The sequence below is a fragment of the Ixodes scapularis genome, unplaced genomic scaffold (assembly GCF_016920785.2).
Source record: "Ixodes scapularis isolate PalLabHiFi unplaced genomic scaffold, ASM1692078v2 PGA_scaffold24__2_contigs__length_7659602, whole genome shotgun sequence".
Taxonomy (NCBI): Eukaryota; Metazoa; Arthropoda; class Arachnida; order Ixodida; family Ixodidae; genus Ixodes; species Ixodes scapularis.
This window is the reverse complement of record NW_024609851.1, coordinates 6,490,983-6,514,210: the sequence shown is the minus strand read 5'-3', so window position 1 is coordinate 6,514,210 and position 23,228 is coordinate 6,490,983. Positions and strand designations below refer to the sequence as shown.

At 43.9% G+C, this 23,228-nt stretch overlaps 1 protein-coding gene and 1 long non-coding RNA gene across 2 annotated transcripts in view; both read right to left on the bottom strand.

The window, feature by feature from the left end:
- The window catches only part of LOC120841246, a 31,837-nt gene extending 19,244 nt beyond the window's left edge, over positions 1-12,593 (bottom strand). The window contains exon 1 of the mRNA XM_040212097.1: positions 11,767-12,593. Coding sequence (XP_040068031.1) covers positions 11,767-12,593 — 827 coding nt within the window. The remainder of the gene's footprint in view (positions 1-11,766) is intronic.
- A 4,411-nt stretch (positions 12,594-17,004) lies between these two features.
- On the bottom strand, positions 17,005-22,823 carry LOC121836308. The gene is made up of 3 exons (XR_006077873.1): positions 22,663-22,823; positions 19,681-19,842; positions 17,005-17,134 (listed from the first exon to the last, which is right to left on the bottom strand). It is a non-coding gene; the product is annotated as an uncharacterized LOC121836308 (long non-coding RNA).
- Between the last annotated feature and the right edge of the window lie 405 nt (positions 22,824-23,228).

Here is a 23,228-nt window from a genome sequence, read left to right as displayed (position 1 = left end):
GGCGAGTGAAAGCGCTGAATGTAAATCTATGCGGGGCAAAAGTCGCTCGAATTTACCGCCTGTGCTTCGATTTTGATGTTCGTGTTCTGTCGGTTTCGTCGTATGTAGGCCTAGTGAACCAACTTCCGCTCAACAACGCTTGCTGGTGGTTGACTCGGCGGTGTTGACGGCCGTTTGCCGTATCCCGACGATCGTTTCGTCGTGATGTCCCGCAAGACGGAGTAGCCGTCAAGTAAGAGAAAGTACGAGCAGCAGGAAAGGGATGCGACCGCGTATTATTTCGTACTGGCGAGCGGCGGCACTTTTCTGTTTACGTTCGCGCACGTTTTTGCATCGGCTTCTGCCCGTTCGTAGTGTAGATGCCCTTTGCCTTTCGTTGCATCGCGCTGTTTCCACGCTTCGAGCGCACCTTCGGGACTCCGGGCCGAGTATGGACGAATGTCGCGCCGGTAGCCCGGCGAGACGGCGATCGTTCGGCTGCGGCCTCCGTGTGTCGTAAGCGTTAAAGTGAAATTAAGGGGGGGGGGGGGGGAATAGAGTCAATCGTGTACGCGCTCTAGGCGCATTTGTCACTGACTTGGGGTAGGGTGAGGGGAGAAAAGTGGGGGAGAAGATAGAAGTAGGAGTCGGGCGTCAGGAGCGTCGTCTCACCGTCCCGCTCGCTCGTCATCCCATCGTCGCGCTTAATCCGTGAGTGAGTGTGTGTGTTGGGAGGGGGGGGGGGGGGGGATTTAGCACTGGTGGCTGGCACCGCGCGGTGTCCGGTGATCAAGGCGGTCTCTGGGGGCGACCGCGCCGTGTTGGTGGAGGCATGCTAGCTCGCCGAGACGCTGCTGGCGGGGCATCGGGCTGTGCCGTCCGCGAGACGCTTGTCCGTTATTTTATTTATCCTTGCATCAGGTTTTAGATTATGACGGTAAATTTGCATTGTTTGCCATACTTCGCAAAGTCGTAACAATATTTCTACAGGCGACTCCTAGAGCCGCTCGTCAAATTTTGCGGCACGCAATACAACGTTTTTTTTTTTCGACACATATTTTTTTTTTTTTAATTATAACTTACCGGTATATCGAAACTTTCTGCTCGTAGCGCAATCGCACCAATGCTGAAAAATTCTGCACGTACTGTCTAACCGTCATCATCGTAAGCTCGACTCGTTTTTCCGAGTTCACATCAAACAAAACTAGGTTCCTTCTATGAAAATACGGTGTACCGTTAAATACCGGGTAAGCGCCCACTCAAACTTTGGAAATAATCGCAAAAAATGGGGGATAGGTGCTTGTCCGGTCGTCAATTTTACATATAAATGTACTGTGCGTATTTTCTCAGATGTCGCAAATTTGGCAATGGGCACTTAATGTGGAATGGGCGGATGCACGGCATTCTACGGTATGTCCAGGCAGTTAGTGGCATCCTACGCCTTGGTAAGCACAACCGCGCGTTGTGAAGTCCACCACCGGCGTGGCATAGGGCCCTGTCCTTACCTAGCATGTCGTCATATGCAAGGAATGTGTACTCCGTTCGCCCCTAAGCTGAGACTGGAATCTCCGCCTTCAGTGCGAGCTCGCTGGCTTCTGCAGTGCTTTGGTTGCGCGTGCCTGCGTGATCGCACTTGTGTTAGCAAGGGCAGAAAGCTTGCGTTGAAGGCGGAGCTTCTAGTCTCAGCTTAAAAATGAATGGAGTATAGTCGAAACGCCATTGCCATTGCTTGAAAAACTGGATGTAAATAAGCTAATTGCACGAAACCGCGGTATCACGAAACCGTTGCAAGTAAAAAGCTACAAAGCATGGTGTAAACAGACCTTTACGCGAAATGAGCACCGTTTTTCTCTTTTACTGCTACTTTTATTACTTGGCGTATACCGGAATGCGACACCGTCGTGTTTCAATGTGGCCGTGCATGGGGATATAGCCATGGAGTTATAATATATGCTAAAGGTTGCGAAGACCTGACAGTGTGAAGTTACTTGAATGAACATCATGTCTGACCACGCCTTTTATTCTAGTGAGGAGGAGCACAGTTCATCGAAGAGAATGACGAAATAACGGTGGCGTCCGTCCCTCTGTTGTGGTTCGACTTGAGTATGAAACAACGGCGGGTGGCCAAGCAAAATTCCTGGGGCGGACATCTTGTCTCGTCTGCGACCGGGCCAAGCACCAGACTCTGACTGGCCTTCGTTCAGAGCATCAAGTTTGCAGAAATACAGTAAGTATTATTTTGTACTGTTCCTTTTCATCTAAAGTCCTGATAATGTGCTAGGACACGTTTTTGATCTGCCCTCTGTTAGTATGCTTGACCAGATTAGCTTGCGGCAGTTGCTCAATTTAGTTAGCTCCATAATCTTCGTAGTGACACATGCACAATTACAGTAGTGACCGAGTTCTTCAATACGCTACTGGTCACAAAACTTTCTCGTAATGCTGTGGGAAAGCATTGCATGCTGCCAAGAACGGCCGTGGTGCTGTCCTACTCTGGGGAGGTTCGACGGACAGCTTAGAGGCTTGTTTTTAGGTGCAGCAAGTTCGCTTCGGCGCCGTGCTGTGCAGCTTCTGTTTGTACCTTGAAATGTTGTACCAATGGCCGGATTTTGGTGTTTTGTGAGATTGAGATCTCGGCAGGCTTGTACTGAGGGAGCTGACCTTTCTTTAACAGACGCGTCGCCTGCTAACGTGAGTAAAGAGGGAGGGTTTGTCTGCCCTAGAGTGTCATTTGCTGCGGGAAACAAGACGCCGCTGCGTCGTCTGCTACCAGAACCGAAGAAAGGTGGATCATCTGTTACACACTGTATGCTGCAAGTGAAACGATAGAAAACAAAGTTGCTTTGGGAACTTCTGCTATTTAACAAGGGGTGCAATTGATGACCTGTGCTTTACTTGGAAGTGCCAATTCATTCTAAAGCGTCATATGCCTAGGCGCGAGGTATCATGTGACCACAGAGCAGCCGCTTGCAGCCAATTTCGTTTTCTATAGGTTGTATTCGTGAAGCGGTGCATGCTGGGACCAGCGCCATCTTGCCGTCCTCGGGAGCAGACAGTCGCACAGTCGCGTACGGACAACCGCATCCTACCTTTTCAAACTTCAGGCGAAGCCGCAGCCGCGCTTTCTGCCTCGGGTATGGTGTCGTGTGTGGTGGTAGGTTGCCACAACAAGACGCAATCGTCAAAGAAGAAGAAAGAGTGCAAGGTCGCAGACGCTCGGTTCTTTAAAATACCGAAGGTACGGACTCGTGAATGCGACACGACGCGAACACTGTCCGCGAGGAGACAGCGAGAATGGTTGAAACGCATCAACAGAAAAGACCTGGACGCTGACCTCGACAAGTACAAGGTGTGCTCACGCCACTTCGTCTCGGGTGAGTGTCGGCATAGTTTGTTTTTCTCTGACATTAACTTCCTGGAGCTTTTCGAATCAGTGGGCTAGGCCTACTTGCAGCGCAAGTTCGATCGAAGTTAGTTGGTTCAGTCATTCTAAAGGATCTTAAAAACACTCGAATGCGAGCTTTCTGTCGCAGGAGCGGGAGAAACAGGATTTAGATAACTATTTTACATTCATGCGCACGATTTTCTGTTTTTATTTTTGCCTTGCAGCAATCTTTAAGGGGTGCCACTGCTCCGATCTAAGACGCGCTAGGCCACCATCATCTCCTTCGCGCTATCACTATCACTGGCTACTACACGCTCCTGAAACAGACCGTTTCGCGTTCGCTGCTTTCATTGCCGGCTCCTGGACCCATCCGCTCGTAAGGTAATTATGGGCGTCTAATGATTTGTACGCTTTTAGCTGCTTGCGCGTCACGAAACTTGTCTTGAGGATCAGGTAGTTGTGTATGTCGCCCATTTCTACCTGCGGCCATAGGTTGCTGTTCCGGACTAGGTCCATCGGCGGCAGCGCGAACGGATCCGCGCCGCACATTTTAACCTTTTCCTCGTAACGTGTGCGTTCCCGTCCGCTTAAACTTAGGCCGTATAAACCCAGCGGTGGACAACCACTTGAAGAAGACATCTTCACGTTAGCGGGCGAGCAAACACCATAAATACGTCGCACTGCAACGGTGCGTGCGTAACGCGTCCGTCACCTGTCGCTGGGCGCTACGGGAGTGCGCGCGCGGCTGTCTGCTCTCGAGGACGGCAAGATGGCGCTGGTCCCAGCATGCACCGCTTCACGAATACAACCTATACCAGGGCAAGTGTTCTTAACGGGATTCTCTCCCATTCTTAGACGGTTGATAGTTTAAAAAAAAGGCCGTCCTGAAAGCCCAGAAAATGGCAGTTCCAACAAGGGTACAGGCACCAAGCTAGGCCTAATAGGCACGGACCTAGATATCAGATTTTTAAACTGGTGCTTATCGCAGCCAAGCGCAGCGCGTCTCGCGTGCGTCGCCGACGAATCAGTATTTTTATTTCCTTTGATTGTCAAAAAACATCATAAAACTTTGTGGGAGCATTCATTTTGACCATACAAGCCAAAACTGTGACGTTCTGAAAATCGGGGCCGTGTCTCCTTTTCAGAGAGTTGATTTGATTAACACTTTTTTTTTATTACATTTATGAATATTGCATACAAATTATAATGTCTCTTAAATTTTTAAAAAAATTTGAAACACTCACTGTGTCTGGCAACCGTTCCAAAGCTACCCAAACCATCCGAAACACCTGAAGGTTCAAGCGTTCTTCTGAAACTTCCCGAAACCCAAGTTTCTGAAAAAGTTTCTTCGCATCATCAGTGCATAATGTTGATCAGCAAAATGGATAATGCTTTCTTATGCCTTGGTTATCTTGCAGCCTTCGACGCTCAGCTGCTTAGGCCATGATAGACCTGCACATCCAGGATGGGCACCTACAGCAGCAGAACAGGGAACTGCAAGTCTGTTGGGCAGGTGCTCGGGCACGTGGTGTCTTTCAAGCACCAGGGAGAGCAGGCGAGGCCTGGGGAACAGGTGACGCCCCAGGAACTGGCCAGGCCTGAACCACCAGAGCTGTTCCTGATGCCTCTCCGCAACATGGAACAGCTTAGTGCTGCAGAAGCGCAGCTGAAGAACTTCACCAACAGGACACTGCCGGTATTTATGTGTCCTCTTTTTCACAATATTGACGGGTATAAGGCTGCGATTCTTACTTTGTGGTTTAACTTGGGTTATCTGAAGTTTTATGCAAATGGGGTTGGAATGTGGACTGAAGCCTTTTACCTTAATATTTCAAATGGAAGCCCACCCAAACTATGTTTTAAACACAGTCAGTGGCAAATTAAAAATGTGTAAGTTGCCGTCCCTTCATTACGGGACTTCTGTTATTTATAACAGCATAGTGCATGCACAGCCAATGCACATCGGAAGGCTATTTATTGTAAGGGGTACCCTTAAACTGAACCCTGCGATAGAATTGTGTCAAGGTGACGCAACGCCAGTTGCACGTTTTGCAAGTCAGCTTTAGTAGCCTGCGTAAAGTTTTTGCATTTGTTAAACTGCGTTTCATAGAGGCTACTGAAGGGAGAAATGATGGACGGTGGCCACCAAAAATTAAATATTTGTGCATCTTTACATTTTTGAACAGTTCTTTCCACCCGAAGGTCGTGTAGACAAGAGGCCTTCATGTGCATCCTCATTGAACGGCATTTTAAGTTTTTTTCAACTGCCGCTTCTTGAAATATTTTTAAGTAAAACATTTCACAACGGGGGAAGTAAAATCGCCCTACACATTTGCCTTTGGGTGCTTACAATATGTCGGCCTGCAAATAATCATAAATCATGCTGATTTGCTACGACACTTCTGCCCGTTTTATCCTTAGAAGTTAAATTCCGCACCTGCAACAACTCTCGCCGTGAGTATGTGTGTGGAGCACGCACAAACCTGCCTGCGTGCTTTTTGTGTTTAATGCTTGCTTGACAGAAGGATCGAGATGCTGTAGTATATTATGGGCTTCTTTTGGTTTTGTTCCTGTTCTCACTTGAGGCTATAGTCAAGAGATCTAAATATTTAGGGCGATAAATTCATTTGCGCTTTCGGCATCAGCTACAGAAGTAAAGGTACATGCTTGAAAATAACTTTTAGCCTGGTCTAAAATCGCTTTTGAGTGTGCCCACCATATGCGTATGCCCAAACAAATTTGTAAGGGGTTGCCAGATAAATCTTAATTCTATCTTTACTTTACATTAGTAGTGCAATTCCAAAATGAGATGTTAACCAGTCCTAACCGAAGGTCACCCTATGAGAGGAAATCAAATTTTCCAAGTTGAAAGAGTAACTGTCATTGCATTTGCTACTTTATTCAGGGGGTGTGAGTGCATGCGTAGCTGTGTCTCCAGGCATAGCATACGGTAGTCGCACAAGCGATTATTACACGAGGCGAGCTTGAGCTGAGTAAGTTGGTTCATTGGCCTACAGGGCCACCACTGAGTCAGCACTAAACAAAAGTATGGAAAGGTAACTACTCATACTGTGCTGCTGTTGCCATTTTTTGCAACTATGATGACGGTTTTGGTCAATTCCTGCCTTTTTATGCCTTTTTCAATTCCAGTCTTCGTAAAGTCGTAAAATAGGTGATAAATTTGCAGGGTGACTAACCGGCAGCTAGACTAAGCTTTAACAAAGTCAAGATGCGCAGGGTCTTGAATGCACTGTTTTGAGAACCACATACATTATTAAAATTACTGAGTGGATGCTGATGGGCAAAGAGGATCCATCAAAACGTTTGCACAATTTGAACGTTGCAACGAATTTGACTGACTATTGAGATTTAGCGGAGTATGGAGGGAAATATTTTAATCTTTCTGGTTTCGTCTAAGACAAGTAGAGTTGCCATATATTCTAATATTTTTTATTCTCTCTCTAGTAAATATTGTAAAATTTTGATGCATATATATAGTGTGGCTTGCTGCATTTACCTGGGCATTCACATTCTCTTACTTGAGACATGTTCATACCATTGTATCTGCATATAAATAACTTTATTGACATATTGAGAACACATTTTGTCTTTCTAGGAGGGGCAGCTCGTGTCTCTAGGAGACAGCAAGAACCTGCAGAAGGTGGTGCGAGAGATGGTGGGACGCCTGTTCTCAAAGCAAGTCCAGGAGCAGTTCTCCGGCCCTTCCGGGCTACCAAGGAAAGTCAAGGTTCAAGGACGCCATGATGTGTAAGGTGGTCATCGGTAATGCAAATTCTTTACTAGCTATTAAATTGATGGTATCTCTATTGGAGCTCAATAGACAAGCACAATCTTTGAAATATGTTGACAATTAAAGGGAAACTGAAACACTTCTGGACAAAAAAACGAGTTATAGGTGACTTCTGGCGTATTTTTGTCCTGTGAATCTGAATATCGCTTTCGTTTTCGTTTTCCCCGGAGGTGTAACTAGACGCGAGAAAACACGAAAAACCTCAGAGCAGCCGTGACGTCGTACTAGGATCTTTGGGGCGCCAAGCACGTGTCGCTCGTGTGGGCGGCGCGTGCAATTGCAAGCTTGCTAGTTGTATTTTTCCACACTGACGCCAGTTGTGGCGTCTATTTCTGACCTTTTTACAAATTCAATTTTCCGAAAACTCCCAGCATGACGTCACGCCCCGGGAAGGAGGGGCTTGAGCTGTACTTTAGAAATTAATTTCTGCTTCTCCATGCACCAGATTGAAAAAATGAACTCGATATTCGTGATCCTGGAGGCCATATCAAGACGATTTTGGTGTTCTTCCTCAAATACAGAACAGCTTTAGTTTCCCGTTAAGTCTTGCAATATGCAAAATTTAAGTCGTCAGTTCCTGCCGTTGTTTTTTTTTTTTTTTACTTGCATTTTCTATTATGAATATCTCCTGTGTTAGCATTCTCGGAACCTTCATACTGAAAAGCAGCGTTTTGAAGGAACTGTGAAAAAAGGTTTTTGTTGGTCTTGTTTTGTTATCCTGTTAGTTTTCAGGTTGAAAATCTAATGACGACCATTTATAGGCCTTGGTCTGTAGAGTGCAGGGTTGGGCAGGAATACTCAAAAATGTATTTGGAAATACAAATACTGGGATACATTAAAATAGTAGCTAAAATACTGATACTAAGATACATCTGTAAAAATGTATCGCGATACGTATCGGAAATACATTTTAAAAAGAGGCAAAAAGTATTTGGAAATACAAATACAGCAATACATTTTAGGGAGTGCAGAAATACAAATACAGAAATACTGATAGTGCAATACATTTTCGAAATTTTTTTGAGACGCCAGCTGAGATTAAGCTTGAAGTTTGAAGTGGATGTTTTCGATCCCGACATTACTTTCCTGTAGGCTTGGCACTTTGCCTTGAAGGTAGTGGTTTCGGACGACAAGGAGTCTTCAATGGGCCCAAAAAAACGTTCCATCAAGGGCTGACCGCGGTCCCTTCCATGACATCCTGTCTGTCTGACGAGGGAATCCTGTCAACATTGATCACATGATGTCACGGTGGAATGAACTATAGTATTCTTTATCTGTAGGTGTGGCCTTGAACATGAAACCATACCACGCTGCTGCATGAAAGGACAATACGTACTTTCGTTGTAGGTTACTTCGCTGAAGATCGTGAATGCAGTGTCATTTGGAATTTTTGAGAATAGTGAACCACCAGAAGCATCTTGGAACACATGTTTTATCTTCTGTTACGGTTGAAAAACGATACGGTAGTATTCCGGTTCTGAAGTTCCTTACTACCGACCCTCCGCCACCGACGCACGGACTGTAGTCCTCAAGTTTTGCCTAGAATTATCCAAACAGAGACCTCGTGGATTGCGAGCTGATATTGCCGGCACAGGTGCGAGCTGTCCGAGAAGCAGCAGTCTCGAGACGAGTCGCGGGAGTACGTAGTATGGGATGGCACAGCGAGGCCACTTCTGGCCTCCTTCTGGGTTTCGGATCACCAGAGCAGCGGGTCACGTTCACGTCGGCTGATGACGTACCCTTGAGCCGTGCAATGTTACGGGCGCAGCCGCAGATGTATTTGAATATGTGTTGAACTTCACAGCGTGTCTTCCTACTATTTCAAGTAGACCACCGCCAAACTGGTGCGGCAATGGAATGTGACTCAGCTTTGCCGGCTGGGTGTACTCTGCACGCTAAGGCAAGAGAGACGGTTAGCAGCGGGCATTGGATGCCAGCAAACAATGACTCAAGAAATCCCTACCTAAGGACCTGCGGCAGAAGATGCACTGACTCCACTCCTGGCACGCCACCTGGTTCGAGTCCCCGACTACGCAACACTTCTCAGAAGAGAGAAGAGGACGCATAGAAAAATAGTTTGCAGAATCAAAAGGAACCTTGGTCAGCATAGTAACAATGCCCCAGCATCTCCTTGACTCTGATGCCCTCAGCAGTAAAAAAAAAAAAAAAATGCGTACGGACTTGTTTCTTTTTTTTTTTTTTTCGGGAAGGGGGGTGGGGAGTATTTCTCAAGAAAAGTAACGAAATACATTTCATCCTGATTGTATCGCGATACAAAGAAACATTACAAATGTATTTCGATACAGGAATACAGATAGTGGTGAAAATAATGTATCGCGATACAGAAATACAGATACGAAATGTATTTCTGAAATACTATCGCGATACATTTGTATCGCGATACTGCCCAACCCTGGTAGAGTGTCAGTTGGGGAAGTTTTGCTCTTTTTTAGCCACTCATCTCTGCACCCCACCCCGTCTCGATCCCCATTTCAGATTAATAGGATGTTGCGTGAAATAGCCATATGCCTCCGTAGAATCTGCACCTTAGCGTGGTAGCCAAACCCACAATCTCCACCTGTGTGGTGCTCTCTTTCTGTCACCTTTGAATTGCAGGCTAGGTGAGGGACCCATATTTACACAAAGGAAACGCTCGCAAACTGCAGTGTTTGAACAGCACCTTGTGTGTAGCTAGTATGCAAGATATTGGCTTCGCCTATCCCTCAACTAATCTGTGTGATCTGACAATTCTCTTTACAGGTGCCATACAAAGTCGCACTCGTGCAGCGTGGACGCGCTGCAGAAGTGGTTGACGGCCAGGGAGGCGGGCAAGGGCAATAGAGTTAAAAAGACGGACACTCCACTGGTGGTTCCAACCGCCTTTGACGATGAGGGACACTCTGGCTGAGGAGCTAGCTGCTATGGATGCACGAGTCACAATAAAGAATGTCACGGTAAAAAACATTTTGTATGTTCCCTTCTTGTACTAACCACAATATGCATCTGGGCGACAGATGAATGGGACATGTCGTCTCAACGAGTATACAGTAATTGCCATGAGTATACTGTATACATGGAGAAAGTCAATTGTTCACACAGAATTGTTTCTTAAAATTGCACAAATACTAAACCGGCTTTTTTTAGTTCAAGTCCGAAAAACATGTTAAAAACGGTCAGCACCTATAAAAGATATGAAAACCAATAAAATGGTTTGGACTGAGAAATTTAGCATTTCCACGTTTAAGTCAATTAGATCTACTGAGAAGTTGGCTGTTCAAAAATGCAGTAGGATGTCATTCCTGGGCTTTAAAGCCTGACACAGCTAGCATTTTGCTGGTTCTATGCTGGGTACACTGAATGACGCATACGCTGGTGCTGATCTGCAATTTCGCAGGCACTGACCCGCAATTACGCTGGCTCTGATCTGTTTTTACGCTGGGACTAATCCGCAATTGGACTGGCTCTGACCCGGAATCACGCTGGCACACTGATGGTTTCCTACCGTACCACCGGTTCCATGCCGGGGATCTGTGTCGGGAGCTCGCTGGGAACATCCCGTATTCCCGGCATCCCGGTTTCCCAATAAGGTCCCGGTACCGGCCGGATTCCGGCATTGGGCCCGGCCGATGTCGCCCCTTGGGGCGTTTCCGGTACTGGCCGGTATCGCTATCCCGGCAGGCCAATACCGCCCCATCCCCAACCCGGCGTGTTGTGCTACTTGGGATACCACTTAGTACGCTTATGTAAAATGCTGTATATAGTTTCTCCTCCCTTTTACTGTGTGACCGATCGCTCTTTTTATCAATGACCTCATCTGAATAAATGTATATAAAAGATTTGTGCAAGTTTCATGAAACTGGAACTCAGAGTCACTTCTTGTATAGGACACTGCTAAGTGTAGGCTTTGAAAAAGGACCCTACTTTGGGGAGTTGTTTCTTCTTTCACAGTGCAATGATGCAACATGTTTTTAATAGAAATGAATGCCGAAATAAAGTATAACAGGGTACCCAAATTTAAAAAAAATCGAAGGTATTGTTTTTTTTTATTCGCATTGGAATTTTTCTTTGTTTGATTTTTTTCCCATGTTTGCCTAAATATATTGCAACTATTGTGTCACTCAGATACGTTATTTATTTTTTCAATAATAGCCATATATTAGTAAAATAATGTCTGCAAGTTATATAATAATGATTAAATTATTTCATGAGATACAGATTTCCAAAGTTTGCCATTTGTCGTTCGAGCAGGCATGTTTGGCAATTTTTAGAAAACTAAATAAATTTTTAATAAATATTATTACTTTATATTACAAGCAAGCTGTCCCCATAGTTTGTTTGTAAAAAGTTTTAAAATTCTCTTAATTTTATTGTTTTAATTATTCACTTTAAAACTTGCCCCCTCCATCAGTGCGCGTTATTGCAACTGTCCACCTCTCCCTGCCTTACGATTTTTCTTGTCTCCAAATTTTTTTTCTGGTCAAAACTAAGTGTGGATTCGTTTATACCAGACACTAGACAATGTCATATAAAAACATCAGTTGATTTAAAAATGTCGACCAGCCACCCTTTGGTCGATCTTATCTGAAATCACCCAGAATTGATTCTTTGGAATGATATATTGAATCTCTTTGTTGGATGAGTTTTCCAAAGATCTATAGGATACGATACCTCTGTGGGGGAGATACTAAAGCTATCGAATTGTGCGGGTATCTTAAGTTGGAAGACATTAAACATAAATGATTCTACGTCAAGAGTAATGTTGATTGGGATGATATTACATAGTACAGGCAGGCTTATGTTAGAAACTGTGCGGAACGCTCTTGCTATTTTAAGTAATGGTAACCTTTGTATGGATTGCAGTTGTCTTAACATATGTGAATTTCCTGATGGTCTCCACCACGCGGGTGATCCATACACTATATATCTTTCTATGCTTCGTAAGTATATTTCCCGTAGTTGGCTTGATGTGATACCCCAATTTGTTGAGTATATTTTTGAGATGTTGGCTGTATGGATTTGAACTTTCTGTTTTATATATTGAAGGTGTGGTAAGAAGGTTAAATGTGAGTCATAAATGACTCCTAAAATTTTAAGTTGTTTCACTATTTCTAACTTATGATCGTGAAATTTTATTATTGGGGGTCTTTTTTCATATAGTTCTCCTCTAGTTATTATTAGACATTTACATTTCGAGTAGTTCAAATATAGTTTACGTTCGGATGTCCACTGTCCTATTTCTTGCAGTATTTCGATAGTTCTTTCTTCTAATTCTCTTCTTGAGTTCCCTTCTATGACAACTACGATGTCATCTGCAAACGCTTGTAGATATATGTGATTCGGAAAGGTTCTTTCTAGTAATCCTGATAGTAATATATTCCATAGTAAGGGGCTTAGTGGAGAGCCCTGGGGGCATCCCATATTAATTGGTTTGTTTATTTCTTGTTTTTCTGGAGTGATATATGTGACGGTTCTATCGTGGAAGAATGAATATAGCAGATTGTATAGATTACTTGGGCAAGAATGGTGTTTTAAATAGGCCAAAACTACCGGATAACATAGTGTGTTAAATGCTCCTGTAAAGTGTAGTGATACCATAGCTACCGCTGTTGATTTATTTTTTAGTTTTTGTAGATGTGTAGTAAGTGTGAACAGAGCTTGTGTAGATGATTTAATATGTGTGAACCCGAATTGTCGAGGGTGTAATAGTTTTTTGAGTTAAGGGAGAAATATAATCTGCTATAGAGTGCACGTTCTAAAACTTTTCCGAGTATGGAATTTAGGCAAATTGGGCGATAGGCGTTGGGTTTTGCTTTGTCGTTATCTTTTTTATTTAGCAGTAGTATTTTCCCTTTCTTCCACTCCTTTGGAAAATATCCAGATGTTAGACAGGAGTTGAATAGAGCCAGGAAAAAATCGGGATGGTTATGCCAAAAATATTTAAGAAAAGTAACATTGATTTTGTCTAATCCGGGGGCGGTTTTAAGTCGTAGTTTAGTTATTATGTTTGATATTTCTTGAAATGTTAGTTCAAAATCTGGTGGAGAGAATGAGGGAGTGCATAAGTATTGTCGTAAGCTAGTTATATATGGTGAGTCTTTTGTAATGCCGTCCGTTGGGAACACCGTATCTAAAATATATTGAACTGATTCATTAAATGAAGAAGTTAAAGTATTATCTGCTCTCAATATCGGTGGAAGAATTAGGGGTGACCTCCTCTTATTAAATGCAAGTTTATATAGGATTCCGAAGAGAGACTTTTTTGTGGTAGCGGAACATGATTCCTGCCAAGCTGAAATTTTAGCATGAAGGATGGCTTCCTTGTATGTAGCTCTGTAGTCGTAATAAATTCGTTTTTGCAGTGATCTAATATCTGTGTTATATGATATTTGGTACCTTCTTCTTAGTGCATTAGATTTAGATCTCATGATCTGTAGATCAACTGACCACCAAGGGACCGTGCGATTTCCGGATCGAACGTTTCGTTCACACCTTTTTATGCAAATTAAGAATTTTTTGTATAGTATATCTAATAAGTGATCTATCCATTCTGGTGAATAGTGTTTAGGTACCCAGGTCTTAAACCAATCATCTTGTTTTATAAGTAATTCTATTTTTGAGTAGCTTTTTAATGTTAATCTTTTTTGCATGGTTTGCTTTTGATTGAAGAATCCAAAGGCAATAAAGTTATGATCACTTAAACTATCAGTTTCTAATACTTCCCAATGTGTAACGTTATGAGCTAGAGAAGGGGTTATGATTGAAAGGTCTATCCAACTTTCTCCGTTTACTGTAGAGAATGTAGGAATAGAGTGTTGGTCGTTTAATATGACAAGATCATGTGTTAGTACAAAATTATTTAATTGTTCCCCTCGGTCATCATCTATTTTGTCCCCCCAATTGGTGTGTCTTGCATTAAAATCTCCGGCTATGATTATGTCGTTTTTGTCTATTGTTATGATTGACTCAAGACGTGTTAGGAATGTATTAAATGAAGCTGTAGGAGATATGTAGACATTTATTATTGTTACTGTTTTGTTTGAGTATGTACATTGCAAGACTATTAGATCGTTTTCAAGTATCTTTGGAAAGATTGAACAAGATCGGTCTCTAACTATAATGGCGCATTTGGGATCTAAGGGGCAGTGAAAAAATGGTTCTGAGTTTGGAATACTTGTAATGTGGTTATTGAAAACATATGGTTCTTGAATTAAAATAAATTCAGCGTTATTTTCAGTGTATATATTAACCAGATTAACAGTTGCAGCCCTTGATCTCCCCAAGTTGATTTGTAAGATCTCTAATTTATTGATCATCGGTCAACTTATGTTTTGTTTTGTTTGTATGAAGCGTTTTCTCTTTATAGGCTTTACTCGGGTTGTTCCTTTTTAATTCCTTTTTTTTTCGATTGTAATGTTGTTTGTTAATATTAGTTTTGTGTTTGCTTATTTTGGGTAATCTGTCCGAGACCGGAGTTGTGAAACGTGGAAGGCGTGTGTACCGCATTCGCTCGCTCCAAAAGGGTGGTTGGCATTGACCCTTCGGTTGATACATGCGCGGCATTTACCCTCCTTATAGTTTGTTATTCTGCACTCCTGTGCTGGGTGGTTGCCCGCACAGATGGAGCAGAAGATCATCTGTGATGCACATTTTGCTTTTGTATGTCCGTAGGTGCAGCATTTGTCGCACCTGGGGACATAGAAGCTCTCTGTTACGGAGCAGGAAGTCCAGCCTAGGCGCAGTTTGTTTGTTTCTTTTAGTTTCTTGTAGACCTTGGCGCTCACTTCAAAGATGTGAGTGTTGTTCCCCGATTTTTCTTTGAATGAAATCCGGCGACTGAAGTCCGAAGGTTCAATTTCGATCTCTGGGTTTTGACTTTGAAGTTTTGTGAAGAATTCCGCAGATAGAATGTCGGGGTCGACGCCCGAGACAGGGGATTGTGGTCGACGTTTTGTCGGTTTTTTAAGCACGAACAGATCATTGGTGCTTGGGTGAATTTCGATCGCGTCCTGGAGATTCTGCAGTCCTTTAGCTGATGATGATAGTACTGCCACTCCTCTGATTTCTCGCACTGAAACTTCACCCAGTCACAGGCTGTGCGGCTCAAAGTATTTTTTCAAGATTACTTTGATGTTGTTCGACGCGTTCAGTGCTGGAGTTCTCAGATAGATTAGCATTGCATGATCCATCTGCGCGGGTGATCTCCCCGGGCCGGGAGGTTGTGGTGTCGTTTGTAACGCATCCACAGATGGTCTCCCTCCCAACCCGTTGTCGTAGACTGTGGAGAGCTCCTCATTACGAGCTTGCTGTTCGTTGCAAGTCTCGCAAACGGACGTGAGGGTTTCCACCGTGCCTTCAGCTCCTCGCCGAGTCGCGTTGTCGTCTAGAAGTCTGCGGATGAATTGCATTTCGGTCCACTGCATAGCAAATGACGAGACCTTGGTTCTTCCACCAGCTTATATTTGGAGAAGAGGTGAAGATCATCAGCATTCCCTTCGTTCAAAGCATCGTTCTTTGGTTCCACCTTTTGTTGATGCTCGTGGACGGGGTATGACAGCTCATACCGTCCGTTGATGCCGGCTTCGCCCCAGGCAGCACAAATATATTGGACCAATAACGGACAAATATCGGTCAAAGTTTTAGAAAATAACGGTCCAATAATGATTTGCACCCCGGCTCCAGATCGGTCCAATAACTTGAACCGATCACGGGGAAAGTTTTGAGACCGATATCGCCAACCGTTTTGTGACCGATGTCGTCAACCGTTTTTCGGCCGTCTTTCGAAACCGTTTTACAGCCGTTTTTCAAAATGTTTTGTGGCCGTTACCGTTGAACCATTTTGGGATTTAAATGTCCTCTTGAAACACGTAAGAATGCGAATGACGTACTACGACATCAAATGTGAAACTCTTTATTTTCAATGGAAACGGATGCTTCATTTTAGTGGGAATCGGAGATGTCTGACCATCTTCGACTTGGACGAGGGGTATGGGAGCACGGCAAAAAAATTTCACTCAATATTATAGGTAAAAGTTGCGGGTTCCATAGTGCCAGCATGGTTTCCCGTAATCTAGAAACCGAACAGTCTGTTAAAAACAAGGCATATAATTTTGTAAAATGACGGAACATCTAAATTCCACTCAACAGACAGTTATTCGTTTTCCCATTTTATTGGTAAAAGTTGCTGGTTTTATATTGCCGGCAAGATTTCCCGTAATCTAGAAACTGGACAGTCCGTAAAGACAAGGCACATAATTTCGTAAAATGACGGAATGTCTGTAGCTCACTACGGAGGGCTATCCGTAGGAATTATGAAAGCTGTCGGCACTAAATAATAAAGCACTATACCTTTCGGCCTTAGATAAGGCCAAAGTTACGAGCCATCAGTACCACCCGCACCTCCGATACATCAGGCGACTCCCCTGGAAGGGCTATACCTTTGCCAGGGGTGTCACCTGACGTATCGGAGGTGCAGGATTGGTGCGGATGGCTCGTAGCTATGAGCTTCAAGAAGACAGAAAGGTCTAGTGCTCCGTTATTTAGTGCAAACAGCTTCCATGTTCAAGCAAGCCGAAGTCACATGAAACTTTTGGGGTATGGATTGGTATGGAGAGTTCATAGGCTCTGTCATTGAATATACTAACTTGTATATTTTTTATCCTTACACAAAACAACAAGAGTTCAACAAGAAAAAAAAGCACACAACCTCTACTACTCATTGCCAGGATTTTGTTTGTGTGAGATCAGCTGTTCGTAGAGATGACAGCTGAACAAACGAACCAATTAAGAAGTTTTGCCACAAAGCCTTTATTGGAAGAAGGCATGCCTGCTTTAAGTTGGGAGAAATTTTACATTACAGTTGTCCTTGCGCTCGCCATCTAGAAGCCCCTCCATGCTTGTGCTTATAGTTGTCCTTCAATTGGAGACCTCTTCAATATCTTCATGGTGCATTTAAGAGCAGCCTGAAATAAAGAGCAGAAGAGGATTCAAAATCAATACACAATCACAACAAGCTGTATATGACATACATGGTTAACATCAGCAAGCAACGTGTTTACTACCTAGCCCAGGTCCCCACCTTTACTGCACATGATATATAAAACAAACCTCCCATAAATTGAACCAAAGTAAAAATTTGCATTGATTTCAATACCCAACACAACAAGTGGTTGAGAAATAAAACTAGCAAATTAAAATTTGCATAACCATTCAGTGATATTAAGCACAATCAAGTGAGCCATATCTCCTTTAGAGTATACAGTAGGCTCGCAATAATTCAAAGTCGGAGATTTAATACCTCTGGTTAAGTCAAACAAATTTCAAAACTTGGGCTGCCCTGCTACGTTTTCAATGTATTCATAAGGCGCTTAATGTGAACGACGTTTTCGTGTAACTCATACTTCTTGTTCTCGCGGCCCCGTTGAGCGCACTTCTTTCCGAGCACCGGTGCACTGCGGAGAAGCAGCACCGGTGCTCTGCTTTCCGAGCACCGGTGCTCTGCTTTAGCCCTGTAGAGTGTGCTTTTTACTGAGCACCAGTGCACCGCAGGAAAACAAGGCCTGAGAAAGCAAGCTTCACAGGCCTTGTTTTCCTGCGGTGCACTGGTGCTCAGTAAAAAGCACACTCTACAGGGCTAAAGCAGAGCAGAGCCGTACATATAGATCTTGGTATATGAAAGGAGCAAGCAGAGCCAAGGTTTGCATCAGACGCAGATAGAGGGTTCGACAATCTCTCTTGGCCAACCAGAAGCTGAAAATAATCCCCTAGCTATGGTAGCGAGAAACGGTTTTGATATGTGCCTAAGAGTTAATTGTAGTAGCTCTCCATGGTTGAAAATGTGGTGCACGCACTGTTTCGATTATGGTTATGCAAGTAGATGCAGGAAACTAATGTTCCGCTTGATTTATGTTTTGCTCAAATGGAGTCTGACCGCTTCGACGCCTGTGTACGGATTACGTCAATCGTTCAGCTGTTTGCGCACATTTTTTTATATTTTCTATATCTTCCACCGTGATTTTGCATGACCACGATCAAAACATAACTGCACCCCAGTCACCAAGAGTTACTCCGACGAGCTCATTAATTTTGTTTCTCACAACCACTGCCAGGATATTATGCACGGCTGCTGGTTGGCCCCATACGAATTTGTGAAAATGCTCTGGAACACGCCCACCTTAAGCGAAAGGCGCCTCCTCATTTGCCTTCTATACATCCAAATTAATGGTTAAACTATCTCTATATACGTCTCTGAAGCAGAGGACACATGAGCGGCAAAAACGGGCGCCGCGCAGCAGTTTCCATATCAATTTGCAAGGATGCTGTGATGTGGCGGCATGACTTTATACAGCAGTGTTCACGCAAGTTGCTATAGAAACTGCAGCACAATGCCCGTTTCCATTTCTCATGGGTCCCTGCTTAACAGTCCCTAATAGACAACTTTTTTTCTGGTTGAACAAACTTAATTTTGTTTTGAGGTGTCATGTGATGTCTAAACAGTCCCTGATAAACAACATTTTTGAGGGTCGAATAAACTTGTGTCATAAATTTTACCAATTTACATGAATGGCATACCAGCTTATGATTAATTGGCCTGTGCAGAGGAAATCATGAAATATCTGTTTTGTATGTGTAGCCATCCGTATAGAAAATCATAATTTATCTTGCAACATATTTAGATTAACTTCTGATAATTTGAGCTTTTGATAATTCATGCAAAATTCGTGGCTTCCTGGAGTTTGAAATAATGAGAGTCTACTGCATATCGCATTCAAATTAATGGTTTAGCTTCTTGGGCTTAATTGTATCTGAACCTTTTCCTTTGGCAGTGCATTAAATGTAAAATAGTACAGCAATGTATAGGCTCTAGTTTGTGCACTGGCACAGGCTTCTGCAAATAAGTCAGACTAGCATTAAAGGGAGCTTGAAGCACTTTGTAAGAAATCTGAGTTAGGAGCAGACTTACAGAGCATTTTGGCTCGTTAATTCAGTAATTGCACTAAACTTGGGCAAAAGTCAACGTAAACTGCATTTATTTTGAATATGTGCAGCAATTATAGCAGGGCATGCACTGAGCCTTTCTTCCACATGTAACCTGTCCAAAGCTTCGTGACATCATCGTTGGCATCCCCAAGTCAGCCTATTGGCAAGCAAGGGTTGTTGGACCCTGCTAATGACGTCACTTTTGGTAGTCTTTACCTCCGTTCTTTCGCTCTGCTTTGCTCGGTGTGCCGCAATGAGCGGGGCAACGCCGACATTTTAATTAACGACTACGACGCTGCTACTAGCAAGATTAACAGAAAACTTTGACTTGACTCGGGATCTCTTTGGCTGGGTCTTTGGTGGCTCATGGACTGGGAAGTACAATTTGTGGATAAGCGTCCCAGCGTGTCCCTACTTGGTAACATGTGCCGCTTAGCATACCCAGTTCAATTCTAGCAGCCAAACACGGTATCCTGGCAACAGCAGTTAGACCAAGGCGTAATTCAAAGGTAGTCTAGATTGTGTTTACCGTTTATAAAGGTCCAGGCACGCCTGTCAATTAGCCCATCCAGAGGCTTTCGGAGATGGTCACGAGAGCCAGGAGGTTGTCTTGGGCAGCTCACTGTCAGCCGCTCTGTCCCTCTGTGCACAGTGCCACCTTTACGAGCTCCCACTGAAGAAAAGAAACAATCTGAAAATTGGAATGACTGCAATGAGAACCAATCAGAACATCCCAGCAGCAGATGCTACAGCATGGTGTCTGGAATGCACCTCTGCGTTCTAGCATTCTATACCACCCACTCATTAAAGGTGGTCTCTGAGCGACAGAATTAAATGACGCCACAGTAGCCGCCATGTCCTGCTGTCGGATGAGACAACCCTGGCGGTTGGTTGTACAACTTCTGGCAAAAAATGTGAGCTAAAGGCAAACGTCATTGCTCTCGCAACATTCAAAATCCTGGCTGCTAAAGCTTCTGTGGACTGTCAAGCTTACGGATATTCTCTTCCCCGCAGCAGAAACTACCTCATCAATAGCCATGATGTTCACAGCCTGTAAAAAAATCCCATGGAAAGTCCATTCAGGAGCAAATGGGTAGCTCTAGAGACAACCTGTCGCACTATGAAACCATTCCACAAATCTGCCATAAGCAGCACTGCCATAAGCAGCACTGGCATAAGCCCAGCACTTCATTTAGAGTACAGAAGTTTGTGCTTTTCATACATTTCGAGATGAAATTGTATCTCTGTATTCTCCCAAGACTCTATAGTTTCCAAGCAGAGGTTTACATTGGCAAGCTGGCTGAGTTCCTGAGTAGGAAGGTTTATGAGTCACACCACACGTGTCTTTTGCTGACATTCAGACAAAGGAAGGCTGAATATTCCTGATCGATGGTGATTAGGGTGGAAATCTTCAGGCTTTTGCAATTGCGAACTTCCTCAACATTACCATTTTTCCAGTTCATAGACACCCTGCACGAGGTTGAGTTGGGTACCAATGGTCATTAACAACTGCATGACTGACCTGCACACAGATGTGGTAACTACTGGGTGTATCAAGGAGTGGCCAGGCTCTTTAAATTGACCGGAAAATTCAGTTTCTTAACCTATCGCGCTATGACTTGTGCAGCGTTGCCCACAGATGGTGCACTTTTTTGTAAAATTTGCAAAGAGCAAACTTACTTGAGGAAAAAGTAAAGAAAGAAAAAGGCTTAGCTCCTATGGAAATGCGGCGAACGCAAAGGTTTTCAAACAATACGGCACCATTTCGAACGGGAGACAAGAGATGGCGCAAGCAGCCACAATGCTAACTGCGCCAACGAACGAACATACGGCACCGAAACTGGCGTCTTTAGCAGACAATCTTTTCAACTCAAAAGTAGAGTGCATTCCGCAGGCGGCGATAGTCGCAGAAACAAAAACAGGCGCGGTAACAAGGAATTGCAAAGCAAAATTAAATCGGTACTCCGAAAAAAACAGTCAAAATATCCCAACAAACCACTTTTCTAATCGATTATGTGTCCATTAGTATGTTTTATCAGTAAGGATAATAAAATAATGCATTGGCAACTGATATCAGAAAAGCTCGTGCCACTTTTGAGTCGAAAAGATTGTCTGCTAAAGACGCCAGCTTTCGGCGCCGTATGCTCGTACGTTGGCGCAGTTGGCATCGTGACACCTTGCGCCATCTTTTGTTTCTAAAGTGAAACGCCGCCATATGGTTTGAAGACTTTTGGCTTCATCGCATTTCTACAGGAGCTAAGCCTTTTTCTTTCTTTACTTTTTCCTCAGGTATGTTCGCTCTTTGCAAATTTTACAAAAAAAATGCACCATCCCTGAGCAACGCTGCACAAAGCCGTAGTGCGATAGGTTAAGAAACCGAATTTTGCAGTCGATTTAAATAACCTGGCTACTCCTTGATACACCCAATATACAACAGCCCAATTCATCCTACTGGTCAAAGTGTTGGCTTACGTCCAAAAACAAGGAACGTTGGCAGGTACCTATAGTCGGTGACAGGTCAAGAATGAAGTGAAAGCTCCTCCCACCTCTTTCCCCTTTAGCAGAGCAAACGCTGGAAAGGAGGGCGCCTCCTCTCCAGGGTTCACTCTGCTATAGTGGAAAAAGGTGGGAGCAGCCTCCACTTCCCTATTGACCTGTCACCGACTGTAGAATGTGAGCAACCAATGTGGCTTTTATCTTATTCTGGGCTGGCTTTTGTTTTTGAATGTGTTTACCTGTGTGCCCGCATTTCTTGTTCTTTTTTTTTGTACATATGCACGGGCGTATTTCTACCTTTACGACTGACTACATTCCTCCCCTCCCCTCACCCCCTTTACAATGATGCCTTCGGGCAGTGCAGGGTAACCCGAAAGTAAAGAGATGTGAATGTGCCTGCCATGCTGGGCAATCCCAATTCCACTCCCTCAACTGCAATCCTCGTACAAAAAAGATGCACTCTAGCAACTGCGTGGTTGACATGCCAAAACCCAAACTCAAACCGAGACCAAGAAAAGTTCAGAACTACGTTGTGCGCTAACACAGAGCCATTTGCACCTGCCTGCCTGCCTGCCTGCCCCCCCCCCCCCTAGCTTTCTTTTAATTGCCACAGAAAGTGGTGTACAAGAAAAGATGGGTTGCTCTTTTGTTCTAACTCAGAAGAGTAAATTGAAGGCTTTAGTAACATCCAATGCTAATCGAACACTTTTCAAAATGCTTCTTTGTAAAAAAAGAAAAAAAACATCACGCTTTGTTTTTTTGTGTTTGCGTAATTAACTAGTTCCGTAAATGCAGCTGTTCGTAATTCCGTGCACAGACCAAGCAAAGGACCATGAACACTTACCAACTATCGTACCTACCACGTGCTCAACCCCGGGCTCTCTATGATTATCTCCAATTTAGAGTGGGCGTTTGTTCGGTATTTTACAGTTTGTCATGTTGTTTGTTTTGAAAATCAAAATGTGAGATAAATCCAGCAGGGCACTGTGGAAGCAGTGCAAGGGCCCTGTTTCACCCTTTACAAAGCATCCTGTCTCCAATGGCAGTAGAGGAACGGGTGGAGGGCTGATGCGCCTGCAGGCCCTTGCCGTGTTGATAGCTGCCATCCGGACTGGCAGCACATCGGCAGCTTCTAGTCACCTGCAGTTTTTTCGTCATCATACAAACTTCCTGCAACATCATGAATAAGACTCAGACTGACATTCTGGAACAAAAAAGAAACCAGAACTTGCTTCACGGATCAACAAAAGAACAAGTGCAACATGACGCTTCTCTTGTCGTCGACAGTGCAAAGACCATGACGACACCACCATTAAACTCAACCAAATAAGAAAAATTAACTTCTGCATGAAGTAATTGTATTAAGAACAGTGTGCATGTGGAGCTTAGATACCTGCCGGTGCCTTAAAAGATCCCGGGAACTTCAAAACAAATTAAACACCACCTAGAAATAGCACAGCTCGCTTGATAGGCACATGCACAGCAATCAACAAGCCTTTTGACGTGTTCTGTAGTGCTGGGATAGAAATCAAGAATCAACACCGGAGATGTTGTCAAAATACTTTGGGGTAGTACAGTGCG